Source organism: Bos javanicus, chromosome 25, assembly GCF_032452875.1.
Source record: "Bos javanicus breed banteng chromosome 25, ARS-OSU_banteng_1.0, whole genome shotgun sequence".
NCBI lineage: Eukaryota > Metazoa > Chordata > Mammalia > Artiodactyla > Bovidae > Bos > Bos javanicus.
This window is the reverse complement of record NC_083892.1, coordinates 41874175-41895725: the sequence shown is the minus strand read 5'-3', so window position 1 is coordinate 41895725 and position 21551 is coordinate 41874175. Positions and strand designations below refer to the sequence as shown.

At 63.5% G+C, this 21551-nt stretch overlaps 2 protein-coding genes across 5 annotated transcripts in view; one reads left to right on the top strand and one right to left on the bottom strand.

The window, feature by feature from the left end:
- The first annotated feature begins 6 nt into the window (after positions 1-6).
- GET4 (guided entry of tail-anchored proteins factor 4) lies at positions 7-13558 on the top strand. The gene is made up of 9 exons (XM_061402410.1): positions 7-737; positions 4330-4408; positions 4617-4698; positions 5034-5183; positions 6706-6844; positions 8014-8154; positions 8337-8412; positions 8621-8693; positions 12933-13558. Exons 1-9 carry the CDS (start codon positions 7-9, stop codon positions 13016-13018), a joined length of 1557 nt encoding a protein of 518 aa, XP_061258394.1. The 3' UTR covers positions 13019-13558.
- ADAP1 (ArfGAP with dual PH domains 1) overlaps positions 13460-21551 on the bottom strand; it is a 35209-nt gene continuing 27117 nt past the window's right edge. For 2 of the 4 annotated variants that reach the window (XM_061402415.1, XM_061402416.1), the window contains exons 5-11: positions 18988-19100; positions 18343-18489; positions 16426-16509; positions 16095-16157; positions 15691-15762; positions 15283-15511; positions 13460-15202 (exon numbers count right to left, since the gene is read on the bottom strand). In XM_061402415.1, coding sequence (XP_061258399.1) covers positions 15174-15202; positions 15283-15511; positions 15691-15762; positions 16095-16157; positions 16426-16509; positions 18343-18489; positions 18988-19100 — 737 coding nt within the window. In that variant the 3' untranslated portion in view covers positions 13460-15173. The remainder of the gene's footprint in view (positions 15203-15282; positions 15512-15690; positions 15763-16094; positions 16158-16425; positions 16510-18342; positions 18490-18987; positions 19101-21551) is intronic. The other 2 variants (XM_061402417.1, XM_061402414.1) reach the window with 1 other exon arrangement.

Genomic DNA, 21551 nt, shown 5'->3' with positions numbered 1-21551 from the left:
GGGGCGATGAGGGAGACACAGCGCGTTGAGCGACCCCCTCCTCCGACCCTTTCGGGCCGGGGTCTTCGGGTAGCCAGCCGCGCGTGCGCGCCTACGCCGTGCGCGTCCCCCTGGCGGCGGCCGTGCGCGTCCTCGCCGCGCGCCCTAGGCGCAGACGTGTCTCCGCGTTTCCCACGGACCACCTGCGAGCGGTCAGCGGCGGGGTCGAGCGCTGTCCCCGGACTCCGAGCCGCCGGCACCCCGGTGAAGGGCTGGGAGCACGGTCTTCCCCGGAAAGCTTCAGTGTCTCGGCGGCCGCAGTCACTGCGGGGCGCGCCCTCCCGGCGCACTCGCGGACGGACGGCGCATGCGGCGCTTCGGCCGCCGCCATTGTGGCGCCGCCCCGCCCCGCGGCGTCGCCCGCGGCCCCCGCCGTCCCCGCGTCCCGCCCCGCGATCACGTGCCCGCCCGCGCCCCGCCTCCCCGGCAGCGCGCGGCTCCTCGCGGGCCACCGTAGAGGGCATCCGGAGGCCGCCGGGACGGAAGCCGAGAGGCGCTGCCGACCGCGCCTGCGACAGCGTCAGCCCTGCGCGGAGCGCCGGCCCGATGGCGGCGGCGGCGATGGCCGAGCAGGAGAGCGCCCGGAACGGTGCCCGCAACCGCGGCGGCGTCCAGCGCGTGGAGGGCAAGCTGCGGGCCAGCGTCGAGAAGGGCGACTACTACGAGGCGCACCAGATGTACCGGACCCTCTTCTTCAGGTAGTCGCTGCGCCGCGGCCGCCGCCTTCCAGGGCTTTCCGCCCGGCCGCGGAGCCCGGCGCCCCGCCCCCGGCCGCCCCCCATTGGCCGCGCCGCGCCGCCCCGCACAGCCATTGGTCCGCGCCGCTGCCCGTCGCCTGGGCGGTGGGAGCGGGCGGCGGCGAGGCGGCCGGGGGCGGGCCGCAGCCTGGGAGCGACGCCGCGGCCCCTCACCCACCTCCGGGGCCCCAGTCCGGGCCCGGGCCCGCGGATTCCAGAGCCCGGCACAGAGCCCCGCCCGAGACTGGACCCCCCCGACCCGTGCTCCCACCCAAAGCCCCGGCCGAGACCCCACACCCAACCCGAAACCGCGACCGAGATGCAGACGGCCCGGGTTCCGGACCCTGGCCCGGCCGCTCTCCCCCTCCCCCGCCCTGAGCGCCGTTGAGCTTGAAACCCTCGCCCCGAGTCCCACGATTCTGCTCCCCCCGGGTCCGGCCGCGAGGCTGTAAACATATTTCTCCTCTGGCTGTGTCGCCCTTGCTCACCTTGTTACTAAACCGGCTGTTTCCATAAAGCCGGTTGTGCCACTGCGGCTCGCTGGCCACGTGCGGCAGTTGAGCTTCTGGACTGAGTCCCTCAGGATGGGCTGTGAGTGTAAAAACTCGGCCTTCAAAAACTCAGCGCAGAGAAAATGTCAGGTAACTTCAGGAACTGCTGATCGCACGGTGAAGCGCCGCTCGGATGTATTGGATTAAATACGATGTCGGTTTTAGTGTGGCCTCAGGAGCTGTCCGTGCGCTGCTTAGCTCGGTTTTATTCTGGACTGCAGCGTGTCTCACCGTTTCTGCTGTCACTACAGCTACCGCTGTGATTTCTTAGTTGTTCCTGCGTGTGTCAGGCATTCCTGTATATTACACAAATGCAATCAGCCTTCAGGTTTCTTGCCAGAAAACATTTGGGCCATTTGTTAGCATTTAAAGATAATTTTAGAGGATTTAATCTGTTCTGCGGAATGTTTGTTTTTTTTTTTTTTCCTAAACTGTCGCAGGATGGCAAATATTTTGCTGTGATGTTTATGGGCAGTCAGGTCTGCCTTACACCATTTAGGCCTAGATATAAATTTTTTCTTTTAACAGCAAGTTGAATCAGTGTCTTGGAAACTCTGGTAGTACTTTTTGTTTTGGTTGTAGGTTGGTTGGGACGCAGTGCGAGTGTGCCTGCCTCAGGTCGTGTTTGGGCTCGGTGGCCCAGAGGACCAGGTAGGAGGGAGTTAATTGTCCTTCAGGGGATGAGCCAAAGGTGTAAGCAGGTTTAAAGTCTGTAACGCGGAGCCTTCTGCCCGGAGCTCAGCCAATCAGATCTGTAGGATGGGAGCTTTGTAGCGCTTGAGATTTGCCAGGTGCTTGCTGTTCTCAGGGATTTGTATATAAATATTTGCCCCAGTGATTAATCAGCAAAACTGGATCGTCCCAAAAATAAATACAGCGTTCCTTGTTTTGAGCCAGTTCTCCAGTCACTGCTATACCAGGAACGTGATTGTTGATTAGCTTTGAAGAGGCCTCCCTGTGCCTAGAGTTTGCTTTGTGGTGACCACCAGCCCTGCCTTGACTCGGATTCACATTTCCCCTCTGCTCAGTGACCTGTAACCCAGGACAACTTGCTGAACGTCTTCTCCAAGTCTTGGCTTCCTCTTTGGTCTTTGAGGGCTCCTACACGTGTTCAGGACTCCTGAGAAATGAATGGTCAGCTGTGGACCCAAGCAGGGTGGCGTTAGTGGGCATCCAGAGGGCCCAGCTGAGTCGGCTTGCAGGGTGCCATCCATGCTCAGACCTGCAGTTGCAGTCCTGGCTTAGAGCTCTGCGTGGCTGGCAGCTTCCAAAGAAGTCAGCTTCACTCTTCTAATGTCTTTTTATAAGTGCTTTTAAGCATTTACATACATGTACAATTTGATGGGTTTTGATATATGTATTCACCCAAGAAATTATCACCAAAGTACTGAAAATACCCCTCATGCCCCAAAGCTTTCTCTTCTGCCTTTATAATGAATTTTTCACCCCTTGCCCCCAGGCATCCACTGATTTCTGTTATAAAACATGGGTTTGCATTCTCTGGAATTTTATGTAAGTAGCATTATATAGTATGTACTCTTTTTATCTGACTTTTCAAATTTCCTTAGCATGATCATTTGAAGATTCACCCCTACACGTGTCACTAATTAATTATTTTTGGGCGGTATTCCGTTGTATGGGTGGGCCACGTCTTATCCATTCACCTGTTGGATAAATGCACCAATCTGTGCTATTTTAATTCACTTACACTGTGTCCCCAGCAGCTTGAGGAGAGGGAGAGGAATTGGGTTGGATTTACAGGGTGTGTGCTGCACAAGGAGGGCAGGAGCTGCTGGTTCCAAGGAAGGCCGAGCTCTGTCCCAGGTGCCACGGGCGCTCCTTTGTCTCTTCAGCCTTCTCTCTGCCGGGACAGGAGGGGGTCAGGCACGTCCCTCTGCGGCGTCCAGAAAGCACGTCAGGCTTTGGGGCACCTGTCACTGCTGTGGGGTTTCCAGCAGCAGGCGGCTCCAGACCCAAGGGGCTGGCTGTTCTCCCGCGGGCAGGGCAGCCCAGGACTGTGTGGCTGTGGTCACTGGAAACCGGAGCTGCCTGTCTGCCTCTCGGGCCTCCCGTCCCTCCCTGGCTTTTTAGGTGCTTATCTCTAGATGCGCTTCAGGGGGAGGATCCGGAGCCTGTCGTGTCCCTGAAGCAGAGCCCACTGTGTGACCGTCTGTGCCATGGCTGTGCAAGGGCCTGTTTTTCCAGAAGCCCTGTGTCGTGTCCATGCCCGGCCCACACCCGCAGGTGCCCTGGGTGCTTCTCCGGCTGTGGGTTTCTCTTCCTGGTCCCACCCTGTGCGCTGAGGCTGAGGCTGCTGCTCCCGAGCCAGGTGCATAAAAGCCCTTTTCCGTGGTTGGTCCCGGCCTGAGCCGGAGGGCAGCCGGGCTCCCGTGTCTCCTCTCCTGCGTGCCTGCTGGCCGCACACCTCTCACATCTCTGACTCGGCTTGTGTGGGCTGGGACACAGGTCTGACCGGCTGGGCGGGTTTCCTGCCTGTTTGTCCCTGAGAGGAACACGTGGCCAGTGGACCTGGTGTCCTGTGCTCGGCTCAGGCCCCGGGTGGGCCACCCTGCCGCCCCGGATCTCTGTCTCGCTGGTTGTGGAGGAAGCGTCCTTTCTGTTCTGTGTGCACCTCGTTGCCCATCAGGTTCCTGTCCGTCTGCAGTTGGGAAGCCAGCTTTTCCCAACTCCTGTCCCCAGTGAGATGCGTTCCTGGTGGAAAGCACTCAGGGTGGAGGGGACGGCCTAGCAGCCCATCGGCCCCGACGCGTGGCCCTGGGCAGGTTCTCCCTGCCTTTTGCCACGGTCAGACGTGTGCGTGAAGCCGGAAGTGGCCCCCAGCCCCTCTCTGGTCCCTCTGCTGAGCCCCCTGCCCTGCTCCAGGGAGGCGCTGCTGTGGTCGGAGAGGGTGCCCGCACGCTGTCACCAGACGGGGGTGCGGGGTGGCCGAGCTTAGCGGGCCTGTGTGGTGGGACCTGACGGCCCCGCCCTCTCTCCCGCAGGTACATGGCCCAGAGCAAGCACGCCGAGGCCCGCGAACTCATGTGCTCCGGGGCCCTGCTGTTCTTCAGCCACGGCCAGGTGAGCCGTCAGCGCGGCGCGTCCAGGGGGAGGTCTGGAGGGCGGCCCTAGCGTGCCCGTGTCCCGCCTCGGTGCTCGGAACTGTTTCTTAGGTGCGGTCGGTCACTGGTTTTTAACTGGCAGCCAGAGCCACCGGCCAGCCTTCCCGCCTTCTGAAAACTGGCAGGAGCCTCCCTTCCCACTGACCAGCCTCCCTAACGTTTCACAGCAAAACAGCGCCGCTGACCTGTCCATGCTCGTCCTGGAGTCGCTGGAGAAGGCGGAGGTCGAGGTGGCCGACGAGCTGCTGGGTGAGGCGGCGCGAGCCCTACCGCGCACGCGCGCGCGCGCAGGCACGCACGCACATCTGCACGCGCGCGTTCAAGTGCTCATAAACTCACGCCTGCACGGGCCCCGCGGAGGGCGCAGCGTATCCGGCGCCCGTTTCCCGCCTGCCGGCGCGGCTCGCGGGCCCCGCTGGGGAGGCGCCTGGTGAGGGCGGGCAGCCCCAGGGCCCCACCACCGTGCCTGCGCTGCTTCGCTTTTGCACCCGGAAGTGGCGGGTTTTCACTTCTTTGAGACGCCCGGTACAGAGCCGAAGCGGCGCGCGTGCCTGCGGCTCAGGCCTGTGTGCTGTCGTTTGCAGAAAGTCTGGCCAAGCTGTTCAGCCTGATGGACCCCAACTCCCCGGAGCGAGTGGCGTTCGTGTCCCGAGCCCTCAAGTGGTCCAGCGGCGGGTCAGGGAAGCTGGGCCACCCCCGGCTCCACCAGCTGCTGGCCCTCACCCTGTGGAAAGGTAGGCGTGCTTGGGTGGCGGCCGTGAGGCCGCGGGCCTTGGGCTCTGCATCCGCCGCCCCCGCCGGCTCGTCCGCACCCACCGCTCTCTTCTAAACGGGCAACCGCGGGCGGGGCGTCGCTGACCCGTGAACACAGCGGCAGTCCTCGGGGCCGGGTGGACGCGTGGCGGCCGCGGGCAGGGGCTGTCGCACCGCACCGACGGGCGGCCTTGTCCGCCCCCGCCTGTGGCGGTTCAGAAGACTTCGGCTAGAGGCCACTTTGCTCTGGACACGCGGGCCGGGCTGTGCCCGCGGGTTGGCTGGGCCCGCAGGCCCCTCTGCACTGCCTCGTCCGCCTGCGTGCCCGGCCTGCCCGGGTCTGCGGAGCCCGGTTTGTGCGGCCGGCGCCCGTGCAGAGGCCTTGCTGAGGTTAGGAGCTGTGTAGCTCTGGTACGCGTGTATTAAAGGTTTGAAGTTGAAGATCTGGGCATTTGAAGGGTCTCAGGCACAGACGGTGGGTGAGGTTGGCAGGACCCTGCGCACATGGGAGGCTGTGCTCAGGGGTGTTTGCAGGCCCCCCTGCGATGGGCAGCCTCCGGGGGGCGGTGTGGCGGGGCCAACGTCCTGTGCGAGGGCAGTAGGAGCCCTGGCCCCCTGAGGTCTTGTGCAGCTGCCTGCCCGGGGCTGGAGGGCCCTGGAGACTTGCCAGGTTTCTCCTCTCACCTGGAGGCTGTGAAACCTCTTGGGGTTGGGAGGAGAGGAGACTGAGGAGACCCTGGAACTAGCTCTGTGTTGGAGGTGGCCAGGAGCTGGCTGTGACCTGGGGCTGCACTGGGCTGGGGAATTGCTGGAAGGTGGAGAAGGCTTACCTGGAAGCCGTGGAGCCTCCTCTGGAGGAGGGGGCCCAGTGTGGCGCGTGAGTAGGACCTAGGGTCCCTGCCCTGTAGCTGGGTCTCGGCCTCTGTGCCACTGACCCTGGGCGTCCCGCCAGCGCTAGCTGCTGGGTGGTCTGGGGTTGGGGTTGGGTGCCATCAGCACCCCCAGCTGTGACGGTAGACAGGAGCGTCAGACATCCCAGAGTCGGGTAGGAGCTGAGTGGCTCTGGGTGGGAGCCATTGGCTGGAAGATGGGTTGGGGGAGTGGGGGGCCTGTGTATCAGGGGGCCCCTTCACAGCTCCAGTCCTCTACTGAAACTGGGCAGGTTGGGACTGGGGTTACCCACCCAGAGGGTAGTAGCCAGTGTAGCGTCAGAGGCTCAGAAGAGCTGAGCAGCAGAGGACGGCTGGTCCCCAAAGAGCCCGCGTCCGGTCCTGCGTCCTCGTCAGGATGGCAGGCGTGGGCAGAGGGCCCCTGGGCTCCATCCCGCGTGCTGCGCTCCCGGGGGCCTCGGGTTCTGCCTCCCTGACTCGTTCCCAGCTGTCCCCACGGTGCAGGGGACAGTCTGGCCTCCACTGGGTCCACCGCCCAGGTGGAGTGTGCTGGCGGGACGGGGCCCTGTGCGCACAGCGCGCTCATGGCCGCTCCCCCGCGCTCTGTCCGCAGAACAGAACTACTGCGAGTCGCGGTACCACTTCCTGCACTCGAGTGACGGCGAGGGCTGCGCCAACATGCTGGTGGAGTACTCCACGGCCCGCGGCTTCCGCAGCGAGGTGGACATGTTCGTGGCCCAGGCCGTCCTCCAGTAGGTACCCACCGTCCCCCCCTCGTGTGTGGTCTCCCCGGGTCCCGGGCCGGCCTCTGGCCGAACCTCACGCAAGGACAGGTCTGAAGTCACTTGGCATCCCACACACGGCTCACGTCCCCAAGCGTGACTTTGCCGCTGACCTCTGGGGACTCCAGACCTGCCCTCTCTCAGGTCAACTTGTGATGTTTCTCTTGACAGTAGAAGCACTTTTTATGCTTTAAGTTGCTTTTTTGTTGCCATCGATTTTGTTTTCTCATTTATCCATCACGTCTGGTTGGGAGGGAGTTACTCTTTTGGTGGCACACATATTTACTGAATTTTCAGCTCCACCCTGGGACGTGAAGTGTCCGTATGACACGGGTTTTGTTGAAAGGCGGCTTGTCTTCCAGACGTTTCGTGTGTCCAGACACAGTGATGGGGTGTCACCAGCCAGCTTCCCACCCAGCTCTGTATCTTTGCTCTTTTGCCCCAGTTGAGTCTTCTCTTTTGTGTTTTCTGGACAATTTATTTTAAGAACATTGTGGTATAGCAGACTTGCTGGGGGTGTGAGCACTGCGGGGAGCTCACGTGAGGTGACTGGAGCCCAGCCTCTCCCCCTAGCAGACACACTACTGTTGTGAATGAGGTTAACCTTCCCAGAGAGGACTGAGATGTGGTGGCCAGGCCTCGGCCGGGCTGTATCTCGTGAGCTGGGAGCTGGGGGACAGGGAGCCTTGGAGCCCCACCAGCACCACTTGATGCTGAGCCTGCGACTCTGAGAACAGAGCTTGTTCACCGTGCGGAGCACCCTGGCCCCAGCTTTGTGCGCGGTGCCGATGTCCCCTCCGGCCTCCGCCCTTCCCTGCCCACCTGGCTGTGTCGTGGGCCCACGCTGCGCTGAAATCTGGCCGTAGACACGTCCTCCACAGGGAGGAGACCGGCGCTGGGCGGCATCCAGCCCGTGTGCTCACCGGCCGGGTAGGCAGGCGCTCGGGCTCAGGGAGCTGCTGCCCTCCCTCCTCTGCTGACCTTGGCTGGGTGCCCTCTGGAGTCAGTCCCCACGCTGTCAACCCCAGCTCCCTGCGCTGGGCCTGGCAGGCACCTTAGGTGGGCGGGGCGGGGGCGTGTGCCCCCGTCTGCTCCTCCTGCGGCTGGGTGCACCCACTGACTGATGTTCTTATTTCCAGGTTTCTCTGTTTAAAAAACAAGAGCAGCGCCTCGGTGGTGTTCACGACGTACACGCAGAAGCACCCGTCCATCGAGGGCGGGCCTCCTTTCGTGCAGCCCCTGCTCAACTTCATCTGGTTTCTGCTGCTGGCCGTAGATGGGTGAGTGTGCGCAGAGGTGTGTGCGTGGAGGCGTGTAGTTGTGTGAAGGCACTGGAGGTGTGCAGAGGCACGTGTAGAGACGTGTGGGAGTGTGTGTGGAGGCGTGTGGTTTCTTTTTCGATGCCCGTGGTCGATGCCCGTGGTCCCGCGTAGCATCAGTGTGGTGGCTTCTCCTGTTCCAGGGGGAAGCTCACCGTGTTCACCGTTCTGTGTGAGCAGTACCAGCCGTCCCTGCGCCGGGACCCCATGTACAACGAGGTGCGGGCCGGGGAGGGGGAGCTGGGGGTGGGGAGAAGGGGGCGGGGGGAGAAGGGGGAGAAGCTGGGGGGAGGAGGGGGAGAAGCTGGGGGGCGGGGGGAGAAGGGGGAGAAGCTGGGGGGCGAGGGGAGGAGGGGGGAGAAGCTGGGGGGAGGGGGGGGGGAGAAGCTTCCGGGCACAGCCCCGGCTCAGTGCCCGCCCCCCGCAGTACCTCGACAGGATAGGACAGCTCTTCTTCGGCGTGCCGCCCAAGCAGACGTCATCCTACGGAGGCTTGCTAGGTGAGGGGGCTCACGGGTGGGGGGCCCGTGGGTGCAGCTCAGAGCACAGGGCACGTCCAGGGCCTGGAGCATGTCCGACGCTGGCAGGAGGGCTGCTGGCCCATCTCCCCCCGCCCCCGCCCGGTGGCCCCAGCTCTCCACCTCCCGAGCAGAGCTGTAGGGCCTGTTGCCCCGATGGATACTCTCCCCTGGGCTCCTGTCGGCCGCAGAGTCAAAGCCGGGTGTGTTTTGTGGGAAAGCGCACGTTGCGTGCCGTCGCCCGCCGCAGCCGTGCCGTGGGGGCCGTGAGGCTGCGGTGGGCGGCTGGTCCTGGCCACCGTCCCACGCCGAGACTCTGGCCCCAGCCCGAGCCCCCCCGTCCTGCCGGGCGCTGTGAGCCGACGCCGCCCGGGGCCGCCCTCGCGCAGTCGCGGTGTGTCCGGTGCCGGCTGCGGCAGGTGCCGTGACTCGCTTCCTCCCTGGGGTGACGTGTGGCCCGTCACGCGCATGGACCGCGTCTCGTTTATCTGTCCAGTCGGTGGGAGCGTGGGTTCTTCCCCTTGGCCCGCTGTGAATGTGGGCGTGCAAGTCATCTCTGTGAGGTCTTGCTTTCGGTGCTCCTGGGACCCCAGAAGCAGAGTTGCTGGGCCGGTGTGACGCTGAGCGCACACCCTCCTCCCACGGCGGTGCTCCGTCCCGCACGGCCGCCGGCGGGGCTGAGGGGCCGGGACCTGCGCGTCCGCGTCCCCGCGCCTGCTGCTGTTCGCTGGCAGCGGCGCCCTGTGCGTGGGCACCGGGCCTGCGCTGCCGGGCGGCTGCGTCTCCTCAGTGACTGAGCACCTTGTGGTTCTTCCGCGAGCTTGTCGGCCGTTGGTGAAGGTCTGTTCATGTCGTTCCCTGGCTTTGAGTACTGATTCCTCACGAGATGCGTGATTTGCAGCTGTCTTCTCCCATTCTGTGGGTTGGCGTTTTTTTAAGACCTTTTTTTTAAAACAGTTTTATGTCCAAGCAAGATTAAGAGGGAGGTAGGAGGGTTCCACACAAGCACCCCCGCCACCCCGGCGCAGCCTCCCCCTCCAGCGGGCACGCCTGTCAGGACGCGCCTGCTCTGACGGGGCCTCCGCGCCAGAGCAGGGCACGTCAGGGTCACTGGTGTCTGTTGTGAGTTCGGACAAGCGTGCGGAGACGTGGACGCACCGTTACTGTCGTGCTGCCTGAAAACCCTCTGTCCGCCTGTTCTTGCCTCCCCTGCCTCGTCACCATTTTACCCCCTGGAGCGTCTTTTTTAAATTCTTAATTGGAGGATAACTGCTTTACAGTATCGTGCTGGTTTCCGCCGCGTCGACGTGAAGCCCTGGAGCGTCGTTTGATGCAGATGTTAAGCCTCCATCCCGCCGTCTGTTTCTCCTTGTTGCGTGTGCCTTTGGTGTCGTCTCCCAAGTTCAGTGTCACTAAGCTTTTGCCCTGTGGTGTAAGGATTCTGTTAGCTGAGGCCTCCGTGTGGGTCCTTGATCCAGTTTGAGGGGTCTTTTACGTGGTGGTCTGTGTATGTAACCATTCGGCTTTGTTGTTGGGTGTGTGGATGTTCAGTTTTCCCAACACTACATGCTGGAAGGACTGTCCTTTCCCCATCGAGTGGGCGTATACCGCTTGTCAAAAATCTTTGAGCACGTACTTGAGGGTTCCTTTCTGGGTTCTCTCTTCCACTGGTTGAGGCGTGTCTTTATGTTCGAACCACACTGATTTGTTTACTTACTAAATTTTCTGCCTCTCTGCAAACCAGTAGACTGTTTCTTGCCCACCAGGCTCCTCTGTCCATGGGATTCTCCAGGCAGGCACACTGGGGTGGGTTGCCATTTCCTTCTCCAGGGGATCTTCCTGACCCAGGGATCAAACCTGGGTCTCCTGCACTGGCAAGCGGGTTCTTTACCACTAGCACCACCTGGGAAGCCCAGTCTTGATGACTGTAGCTTTATAGCAAGTTTTTAAATGAAAAAGTGTGAGACTTTAGTTTTGTTCAAGATTGTTCTGGGTATTTGAGTCCCTTGAAAGTAGATTGTTTTGGCTGTTTGAGTCCATGTGAAATTTAGGATGGGTTTTTTATTTCCACAAAAAAATATTTTGGGGATTTGAGATTTCATTCAGTCTGTTGCCAGTTGTAGGCAGTATTGACATTTTAACAGTATTGAGTCTTTTTATCTAGGAACATGGGACATGTCTTCACTTATGTGTCTTTCAGAAACGTTTCACACTTTTCATTGTGAAATCTTTCACCTCCTTGGTTCAGCTAGTTAACTGTTTTATTCTTTTTGATGCTGTTGTAAATAGAATTGTTTTTGTTTATTTTATACTCTTTGGAAATTTTTACATGTAAAATCATACCACTTGCAGACAGATAATTTTACTTCTTTTCAATTTGTAATTCCTTTTATTTTCTTGCCTAATTGCTCTGGCTAGAACTTCACGTTCAGTTGACCCTTGAACAGTGTGGAGAGGGGGCGCTGATTCCCTGAGCAGTCGAAAGCTGGTGTGTAATTTAGAGCTGGCCCACCATGCGTGGGTTCCGCCTGCTGCAGGTCGGGTGGGGCTTCAGTGTGAGCACACGCAGTGCAAGCCGTTCAGGGCGCACCATGCCGAGTTGGGAGCAGTGGTGGGAGCAGTCCTTGGGTTTCGGGGCAGGAGCTCTGAGTGTCACTGCTGTGATGTTTGCTGTGGGTTCATACATGGCTGTTACCACGTCGCGGTGTGAGATGGTTTCCTTTCTTAGTGTTTTCAGGAGTGTTGACTTTGTGAAGCGCTTTCTCTGTGTCAGCTGATGGTCATTGGTCGGTTTCCTCTGTCTGTCGTGCTGTGTCACGCTGACTGACTGTCACATGTTGAGCCACCCTTGCGTCCCAGGAGCAGACCCCACTTGGCCGTGGTGCCTGAGTCTCACCACGCTGCTGAACTTGGTTTGCTAGTGTTTTGTGGGGGTTTTGCATCGCTGCTCATAAAGGACGTTGGTTCGTAGTTTCCTTTCATTGTAGTGTCTTTCTGGCTCTGGCATTTGACGGACGGGTGCTCGTAGTTCAGCGGTTTGACCAGTGAAGCTGTGAGGTTCTGGGACTCCCTCTGCTGGAGCCTGGAGCGTGTAGGGAGTGTGTGTCTTTGGCGCTGGCGGGTGCAGGCCCGGACGCTGCCTCTCGGGGCCAGGCCTCTCCCTGTCCTGCCCCGCCGTCCTGCTGCCTCTGTCTCGACTCCCGAGTCCTGGTTGACCTGCCCTCCAGCAGGGCAGGGGCCAGCAGAGTCCTGCACTCAGACCTGGGTTTTGACATCGCTAACGCTCTAGGTTTACTTTTAAGTAGATACAGCGTGTCTTACAGAGTCCAGATGTGCTGGCCCCGCCACTGTCCCCGGGGGACATGCAGGCCAGGCAGCCTGTCTTAGCTTCCTTGGGGGAACTTCACAGACAGGCCGTCACTTACTTCTCCATGAGCCCACAGCCCCTGTCCTTTGCTCTGGAGCTGCTGTGGGCCTCAGGGCCGCAGGCCCGGGAGAGCGAGTCCCTCGGCACGCCCCCTGCCCGATAGGCCACCGCAGGCGAGCCTGCCCCATGGGGCTCTGCAGGGAGGCTGGGGTGAGCGTCGTCAAACGGGGCTGCCACGGGGAAAGCTCTCCGGTCTCCCAGATCATTTGAGAGGCTGTTTCCCCTTAGATACAGGTTGGACTTGACCTGTAGGTGGAGTCTGTGTGGCGTGTCAGTGACGGGGTGAGGGCTGCTCCCCTTCTCTGGGCTCTCACCATGGCCCCTTGTCGCGGGGGCCGCGTCCAGCCCTCCCTCGCCTCGGCCTCGTCGGCAGCCCAGCTTTCCCGCAGAACCTGTCCTGGGTCCGAGAGTGCGCCGTGGGGCGGGCGCACCCCAGGGGCACCACACGCCCTTTCTTGTTCCCTTTGTGGGTTGGGTTCGGGCACTTGATAAACTTTGTGCCTGTATCAACGGAGGAGTGGTTCTTTGGGTAAAAACTAGGTGAAAAGAAGCGTCTGGCCCAGCAAGGCCCACAGCTGACAGCGGTTGGTCGCTGCCTGTGGCTTTAGGGCCGTCGTCCCCTTTACCCCTGCGGCACTGGAGAGGCGACCTGAGCGAGCCGCCGCTGGGTCCCTGGTGCCTCCGGGCCTGTGCTGGTGGCCGGGCGGGGCCCGCAGGCCCCCGGGCGGGCGGGAGGAGGGCGAGGGGCGGGGCCTCGGGGCAGGGCCAGGGCTGACGGCGCGCGCCCCTTCCAGGGAACCTCCTGAGCAGCCTCATGGGCTCCTCGGAGCAGGAGGGCGAGGACAGCCAGGACGACAGCAGCCCCATCGAGCTCGACTGACGCCCGCGGAGCCGCAGATTCAGCGGGGCCGGGGCGCGCGGGGGCCCAGGCCAGGCCGTGTACCTTGATGACCCCAATAAAGCGCAGGCCCTGCGGCGCCTCCTCCCGGCCCTCGTGTCTGGTTTGCTTGGGGAGGGCTCGGTGGGGCGGGGGGCCCGGCCACCGTGTCCCGGGGACAGCTGGGCAGCCGGGCGCCCGGCCACCAGAACGGCTCTCGTCAGGAGGCTGCGGGACCCCCACCTTCATGGGGCGGCGTTACCATCGCCGGTGATGGAGGCCGTGACCTGACGGCTCGGGTTTATGCAGGTGAGCGGCCCGGGACGAGCAGGCCTGTGCCTCACCGACGCTGCACCAGATGCCCGGGACGGTTACAAAAGGGGAAACACTTTATTTTTTCACAATTATAATAAGAGTTGTAGATTAATACCCGCTGATCATGCATGGGAAGGAACGCAGTACACAATTTTATTTACTGTAAAAATGGAATTTAAAGGAAGGTTTGTGTTCATTGTTGAGTTTAAATAAATCCTTTATACTGGGCTCAGCAGCAGTGGTCCTTTCTGAGGGAGCTCCTGGGGCCGGGTGTGGGTGGGGAGAAGCGGCCTGGATGCCCCGTGAGGCCCGCGGGCGCTGGGACCAGTGTTTTTCCAGCTCTGTCTGGAGTGTGTCCTTGGTGGGTGGCACCAAGTGGCCAGCGTTGGGAGAGTGTCATGGTTTTAGGTATAAACAGTGTTGTACTTAAATCTGCGGACAGGTGAGCGGCCGGTGGGGCTGGGTGCCCTGAGCCCTGGTCTCATCCGAGCAGGAGATGCTGTGATGCCTGCACGCGGGCTGGGTGCCTCTGACTCCGCACCGCCTCGTGGGTTCTGCTTTTTCTGAGAGAGTCTCCCTGCTGGCTGGTCATGCAGCTGTTCTTTTCTAGAGCTTTCTGGCAGAGCACATGGGCGTGCACACACACAGACACAGGTGTGCAGAGCCCACACCGACAGAGCAGGCTGCCACAACCCAGGGCCCGAGGCTGAGTCCTGGGCAGCCCTGCATGGTCAGGAAGATCTGGGGACCCTGGGCGAGCCCTCCTGCCTGCTCTGAAGTTGAGGACCTGGGCTCCCCGGGACCAGGACTGGAGGAGCCGCCGGAGGTCTGGGGAGACAGAGCTCTGGCCCTGGGTGACCTCACAGCGGTCCTCGCCTTGCCCAGCCATCTTGGTGACCCCTGACTTGGCGAGCCCTGGCAGTGGCCCCGGTGAAGGGGGCTTTGTGCTGCCTGCTGGACCCTGCAGCCCCTACCCAGGGTCCAGGTTTGTGACGAGTCTGCACTGTGGGTGCTCGCGCAGGTGCAAGGGCAGGCCGGCTCACAGGAGGGCCCACTGTGGGCCCACAGGCCAGGCCAAGGCCCGGTGCCCTCCTCTCGGTCCCAGCAGCTGGTCCAGGTGCCCTGGGAGCATGTGGCCACAGAGGACAGCACCCAGATGACCTGCCGGTGACCCCCACACACGTCCTGCTCCACCACGGCCCTGCCCCCCCAGCCCGGGCACACAGGGAGGCTTGGGGCGGTTACCACTGTCCGGCATCATGCTGGGCTGCAGATGTGAGCTCGGCCCAGGCTCCATCCTCCGAGGGGTCAGAGACAGGGCAGGCAGAGACCGGGGGGTCACGGTCAGCGCGGAGTCCTGAGCCGGCGTGGCAGGCGCCCAGGGGCAGCCAGGCCTGAGGCCCGAGGCCCTGGGGCTCCTGCCTTGGGGGCCCAACCCCCCAGACCCACGCATCCATGTGGGTCAGCTCACTGAGGATGGGTGGGGTCCACGGCTGCCGCTCTGGCCCCCAGGCCCCCAGGACAGACACGGTGGGTTTCAATAAATACGTGTTGGGAAGGGGCATGCAGGCCGGCTCTGTCCCCACAGCCCAGCTGCCTGGCGGTGGGGGGGTTCCCGCTCAGGTGGGCAGTGGCAGCTTGGGGCTGGTCCTTAGAGGAACGGGGGTCTGGCGGGCAGAGGTCAGTGGGGGGGCTGTGGGTGTCCCATGGGGGGTGGGCCAGCCCACAAAGGGGTTCCAGAGACACGGGTGCTCGTGGCTGAAGCTCAGGCCCCGTTAGCCGCGGCCTCCTGCAGCCACGTCTGGGCAGTCCAGAGTCCTCGGGCCTCCGGGACCTTCTCGTGCTAGGGCTTGTGCTTGAAGTGGGCTTCCACTGCAAAAGGACAGGGCCCCGCAGGGTCACGGCCACGTGGGGCCGCCAGGCTTCCCCCTCGGCCGGCCCACCCGCCTCACCTGCGTACTCCTGGGGCAGCATGGGCCTGTCCACCACCTTCCGGAGCGCCTCCATCCACGCCCGCTGCTCCGACTCCGTCTCGCAGGCCAGCAGAAACCGGCGCTCTGGCGTGACAATGGTGATCCCGTGTGGCCAGTGGTGGCCCTGGGTGGATGGTGGGAGCCCATCCAGCACCGTGTAGCCGCTCTCTCTGCTGCCGATGAAGACTTCCCCGCGGGCGAAGGCGTCCTGGGGGGGCACCGGGGTGCTGCACGGGGCGGCTGCTCCTGCCTGAGTCACTCAGCTGCGTGCAGCCCCCAGCCCGGCCCGCCCCCTAGCTCACCCAGCAGACCACCTGAGCCCGCCTGCCTTGCAGTGGTGGGAGAGCACAGCCACACCTCAGGGGCCTGGGGCGCGTCCAGCCTTACCAGCGGGTCCTTGAAGTACATGAGCCTGCGGTCGTCCATGGTAAACCAGCGCTTGCGGAAGCCTTCTGTCTGCTGGGGGGTGAGGGCACAGGTCGGGGTGAGGGCACAGGTCGGCCCGAGGCCGCGCCTCCCCGGGTGTGCCACCTGGTCCTGGAGTCTGGGCCCCATGCCTGCCCGCCCCGCCCCGCAGCGGGGACCCCGGGTGCACAGGGGCGTAAGGCAGGGCTCGCAGCCGACCAGACCGGACCCAACTCCCCAGGAGCGCGGTCAGTGGAGCCCACGCTCACGAAACACACGGTGGGGTTGCCGGCACTTAACCCCCACTGTGTTCCGCCCAGCCCCGGGTGGCGAGGATGGGGCCTCGCTGTGAGGCCCAGGCGTCCAGGGCGCTGGGTCAGACCCACCTTGGGCCCCGTCTTCTCCATGTAGCCCTCCTGAAGGTAGTTCCTGGACAGCTTCGGCACCAGCTGGGGCAGAACCACGTGGTGTGGGCCTGGGGGCCTCCCCGCCTGCCCACTCACCCCGCCCCGCACCACCCCCCCCCCCCCCGCCTTCCTTCCCCCTCCACAGTGACGCTGAGACCCCCAGGAACAAAACCCCGTGGTCTCCAGGGACTTCAGGCCACTTGGCGGCCAGGGTCTCTGGGGGCCGCGTGGCCCTCGGTCAGCCCCCAGCCACCCATCCCGGCCGAGGGCACACGTCCCGCCCGGGGTCACAGGGAGCACAGCCACTCACGTCGGCGTTGCTGGCGCCCGGGAAGGCCACCTGCAGGTAGTGGAAGCGGGCGGCGCGCAGCGCGTTGAACCAGTCCACCATCTCCTGGGGGCAGAGGCTGGGTGAGGGCCGCGCCAGGGCCGCCACGCCCCCCAGCCCCGCCCGCCTGCGGCCCTCGGGCCAGCGTGGGTGCCCGTGGACGGCCCCCGGAGCAGGCCTGGGCGGTGGGCTGCGGCCGGGCTGCCCCTCAGCCCCGCTGCTCCGGGCCTTTCCTCAGACGCGGCTGTTTTTATGACCGGACGTTGGCCCAAGGAGGCGCGTCTGTTATGGACCCACGCACAGCCTGCTCTCACCAGCTACACCAGTATTCTTAGGTCAGTCTCCCAAGGCACTTGAGATAAAAGAAACAGTGGGACCTAATCAAACTCCAAAGGAAACTGAACAAAATGAAGAGACAGCCCGCAGGCGGGGAGGAAATGTCCGAACAAGGCAACCGATGAGGGCTTAGTTCCCCAACATCTACGGACAACTCATATAACTCAGTGACAGAAAAACAGCCCAGTCAAAAAACGGGCAGAAGACCTAGACAGACATTTCTCTAAAGAAAACATACAGGTGGCCAAGAGGCACATGGAAAGATGGTCAGCATCACCAGCGATCAGAGAAATGCACGTCAAAACTGGAGCGGGGCGCCGCCTCGCACAGTCAGGACGGCCGACGCTGGGCAGTTACAGGTAACCTGCTGCAGAGGCTGGGGCAGGGGCTCCATCACCCATGTGGGCGTAAACTGGACATGTGGACAGCAGTGTGGAAGGGCCTCAAAAACATACGAGCCTGCTCCTGGGAGCAGAGAGGAAACCGACTCAGACAGACTCGTCTGGAGACACACAGGCAGCCTGTGTGTCCACGGGCAGATGAGTGGGTGAAGATTTGTACACACACGATCAGCCGTTTTAGAACGAAATGAACGCCATCTCAGCAATATGGCTGCACCCAGAGAGTAACTAAGGAAAGACAAACACGTTCGAAGTCACTTAACACGTGGGATCTAAACACGGCAGAAACGAGCTTTCAGGAAACAGAGCCTCGCAGAGAACAGACCCGCGGTTGCCGAGGAGGGGGTGGGAAGGGTGAGCCGGCAGACGAGCCTGCAGGAAGGTAAGGGCAGGTCTGTGCAGCTCAGGGAGCCTATCCCGCACCCGGTGACAGCCCGTAGCGGACGGGAATGTGAGAAAGAGCTGTGCGTGACCGAGTCCGAAGACACCCACACTGTAAGGCAACTACAGTTCAGTAAAATTAAAAGACAAAAACATGAAACCCAGGATGGGCTAAAACAGGGAACCCAGGAACGAACTCGCGTGTTCACTGGTTTCTGGAACAGTATCAAGACCGGCCGTTGGGAGAAGACAGTCTTTTAAACCAACTGCTGGGAAAATGAATGTCCACACGCCAGAGAATGAGGCTGGACCCTTACTCAACCACAGACGAATCAAGGACTGAGACGTGAGTCCCCGACAGTAAAGTTTACAAGAACACGGGGCCACGGCACGACTCGGCAGCGACTTCCTGACTATGACCCCAAAGGCACACGCGGCTGAAGGGAAACGTGGTTATTTTAAAATACTGAGCGTCAAAAGACTGTGTGCTGTGTACAATCCACACAACGGCCGGGCGCATGGAGATCACGCCAGAGAGACGCACGGAGGCCAGGCCTGGGGGTCTGCTCGGAGGCCCAGCCTCGCCAGGTGGGGACGCAGATGCCCGCCCTGGGGCAGGGCTCCGCCAGCTGCCACCCCTCCTCTCCCTGGGGCTCCTAGGTCCCCTCTCCCACGGGGCCCAGCCAGCTCCCAGGGCAGCCACGCTGGTGGTCCGGCGGCCGGACAGGCTCTCCTCGGCCAGTGCGGGTGGTCCGGCCCCACTGCTCAGCTGTGCGCCCACCTTCCCGTCCTCGTGGTAGACGAAGATGTTGCGAGTGCTGTTGTCTTTCAGGTAGGTGACCTGCAGGCCGTGCGGGTGGCCGATCTTGGCCGGCTGGAAAGTTGCGTTCAGGTGCTCGATCTTCATGACGGCCTTGGGCTCCTTGGCCTGGGGAGCAGGGCCAGGCCTCAGCATTAGGCAGGCATGGCGGGCTCTGCGTGCTGGCCCCACACTTGGGTGCCCTGTGGCTCTGAGCAAGTTACCTACACTTTCTGGGCTGGGCTTCCCAGGAGCTGCGAGGGTGGGCCCTGTGGTCCACCCCACGCTAGGCCGGGTGCCCCCTTCCTGCTCCCCACCCTGCCAACCTGACCTCTCCCCTCTCCTTGTCGTGGGGCTGCAGATGCCCCGGTGCCATCGGGCAGGGCCGGCCAGCCCCTCCACACACTGCCCAGGGTCCCCCTGACGTGCCTGCAGGGTGCCAGTCCCCTGTCCCTCGAGGGCCTAGGAGTGCCCCCAGCATCACCCACACCAGAGGGAGTGGCTGTGACCAGCGGCGGGCGGAGGATCCCCACGGGGGCAGTGTTTCCCAGGAGAGTGCGGGGCAGCTGGCGGTGTGGCACCACAGTGCCAGGCCTAGGTGGGGGGCTGGCCCCTGAACCCACTCACATCACTCCTGTTGAAGTACTTCAGGGCCCCCTCACGCTCCGTCAGCACGAACTTCCGGCTTAGGAACTGCCCGTTGTCCCGGCCGCGTTTCCAGAGAAAGCCTTCTCGGTAGCCTGGGGGGAGGGCATGGTTGGACAGCCGCCCCAACGAGGGGACCGGGTGTTCGTACTCCTGTCCGGGGGGCTCCCGAGTGTCTCTGGACCCCGGGCCGCCCTCTTCCTTTTGCTGGGTGGGCGGGAGGCACGTGGCACCCACGGGTTCTGCGGGCCTGGGCCTGGCGGTGGCCAAACACCCAGACGCGAGAGCACCACGGGCCCAGAGAGACGGGGCGGGGTGAGAGGCGAGTTCGGACACACGACGCCACGACGGCCTCGGCCAAGACCCGGGGAGCCGGCCCTGACCTCCGGGCCCGGGCTCTGTCATGTGGCTCCGAGGTACAGACTGCGGTCAGGGCCACAGCGGCCGGCGGGGGAGACGGACAACTGGGGCCGCGTCCGCCCCGAGCCCTCTCGCCCTTTCTTTCCCCTTTGCCTGTTCTGGGCCCCCGTGTGGGTGTCACAGGTCAGGGCCGGGCCCCCGTGTGGGTGTCACAGGTCAGGGCCGGGCCCCCGTGTGGGTGTCACAGGTCAGGGCCGGGCCCCCGTGTGGGTGTCACAGGTCAGGGCCGGGCCCCCGTGTGGGTGTCACAGGTCAGGGCCGGGCCCCCGTGTGGGTGTCACAGGTCAGGGCCGGGCCCCCGTGTGGGTGTCTCAGGTCACGGCCCCCATGTGAGCGTCACAGGTCAGAACTGGGCCCCCATGTGAGTGTCACAGGGCACGGCCCCCAGCTGGCCCTCTGAGCCGGCCGTGCCCGGTGCTGCCCTCTGCTGGCCATGACCGCAGGCTGCAGCTGTCCCAGTCGGGACACCGTTGCGAGGTGCTGACCCCAGAGCCTCCAGCTCCCTGCCCGCCGCCCGCCCTGGACACCACAGACACGGGGCGTTTCTCTGCGCTCCAGACATCTATAAAAAGGCGGCCTCCTGGCATCGGGGCCGCTGGCCCTCTCAGTCTGCAGTGCGACAGGCCAGGTGGGGCCCCCGCCCACCCCCCACGACTCAGAGAGCCCCTGCTGCCTTGGAGCCTGGGACAGGCCCAGCCCCGTGCCCTGCACACAGCACCGGTGCCCCGTGTGTGCCGGAGGACAGGGCCACCACCACGCCCCCAGCTCAAGCCTGGCACGTGTGCTGACTAAACGAGCGCTCCGCCAGGGCGAGGCTCCCCCTTGCCGGCCTCCCCGACCCTGAGTCAGCTACAGAGAGCAGCGCCCGAGGAACAGCTCTTCTGCGAGGATGGTCCCAGCCAGCACCCTGTCCACACGAGACACGGCCAGCCAAACACGCACTCAGCGGTCTCGTGGCCCTACACGGGTCCCCAGGACCGTCCTGTGGTCACCCCTCTGCCGAGGATGCGGCTGAGGCCGGCAGGAGTCCTGTCCGAGGCCGCTGGCCAGCGAGCGTGCAGCTGCTGGCCAGGCCACCAGGGGGCAGCAGCACCTCGGCCGGCCTGGGCTGGGGCATCCCTGCTGCGGCCCCGCTGGAGCTCCAGCCGGCCACCCCAACCCCGCTGACCCGCCGCGGCCAGCCCAACGGGACGGGCCCCCAGGCCCAGCAGCGAGCCGCCAGGAGGCCTGGTTTCGGGTGTGTGGCGTGGCCACGGTGTTTCCGGGTGGGCACTCGCCAGCCTCCGATGCCCCCGGGTCATGGGTGGCTCTCAGGCCACAGTTTGAAGCCCGCGGCCAAGCCACGCTCTCTCTGCACCCCTGCCCCGTGACGCAGGACGCAGCAGCCCAGGCCCTGCCACGGGCACCGCCACCCAGCACGCCCTGGGCTCCAAGCCGGGCCCCCGGCCACCCGCCCACCAGTAGGCCCAGCCCAGGGGCCCCGAGCAGCACCCACTCCCAGCCCACACTAGGGCCCCGGCTGCGTGCGGCATGACCGTCTGCTCCCAAAAAGCTGGCCAGTGCCAGGGCAGAGGCCACAGGGTTCACTCAGCATTTACTGAGTGCCAGCTGCGTGCCCCACGCAGGGCCACTGGAGGAGCCGGGCTGCCCCCCGCTCAGCAGCCACCTCTGCTCAGCAAGCCCTGCGCGGAGCAGCCAGGATGCGGGCAGGGGCTCTGGGCTCCAGTGCTGCCCACCCCAGGGATGACACACGGGAGCCAGCTCCCCGGCTGACCGTCCCCCGAGGGGACAAGCACCGTGCAGCCTCTCGTCGAGCTCAACACACACGTCCCCGCGGCCCTGGGGCCTCGGTCTCCGAGGGGCTGGACCTGTGACTCCGGGCATGCTGTGACAGGCGGCCCTCGGGACAACAGGGGCCCTGTTGCCTGTGAAAGGCGGCCTTTGAGGCTCGGTGCAGGCGGGGACGGTCTGGGGACAGAGCCAGGAGCAGCCGGGACCTGGGGTCAGCTGGCCGAGGGGCCTGTGGGCAGCGGGAGGCACGGCCTGGCCCAGGCACCCCGTATCTCTGCCACATTATCTCAGGGCAAGTGCCTCCCACACCCGGACCTTGGCCAAGGGCAGCATGG

Coding starts and splice junctions, on each gene's coding strand:
- GET4 (XM_061402410.1), top strand. CDS start 7: ATGAGGGAGACACAGCGCGTTGAGCGACCCCCTCCTCCGACCCTTTCG. Junction 8,155..8,336: donor CTGCTGCTGGCCGTAGATGG/GTGAGTGTGCGC, acceptor CTCCTGTTCCAG/GGGGAAGCTCACCGTGTTCA. Junction 8,413..8,620: donor GGGACCCCATGTACAACGAG/GTGCGGGCCGGG, acceptor CGCCCCCCGCAG/TACCTCGACAGGATAGGACA.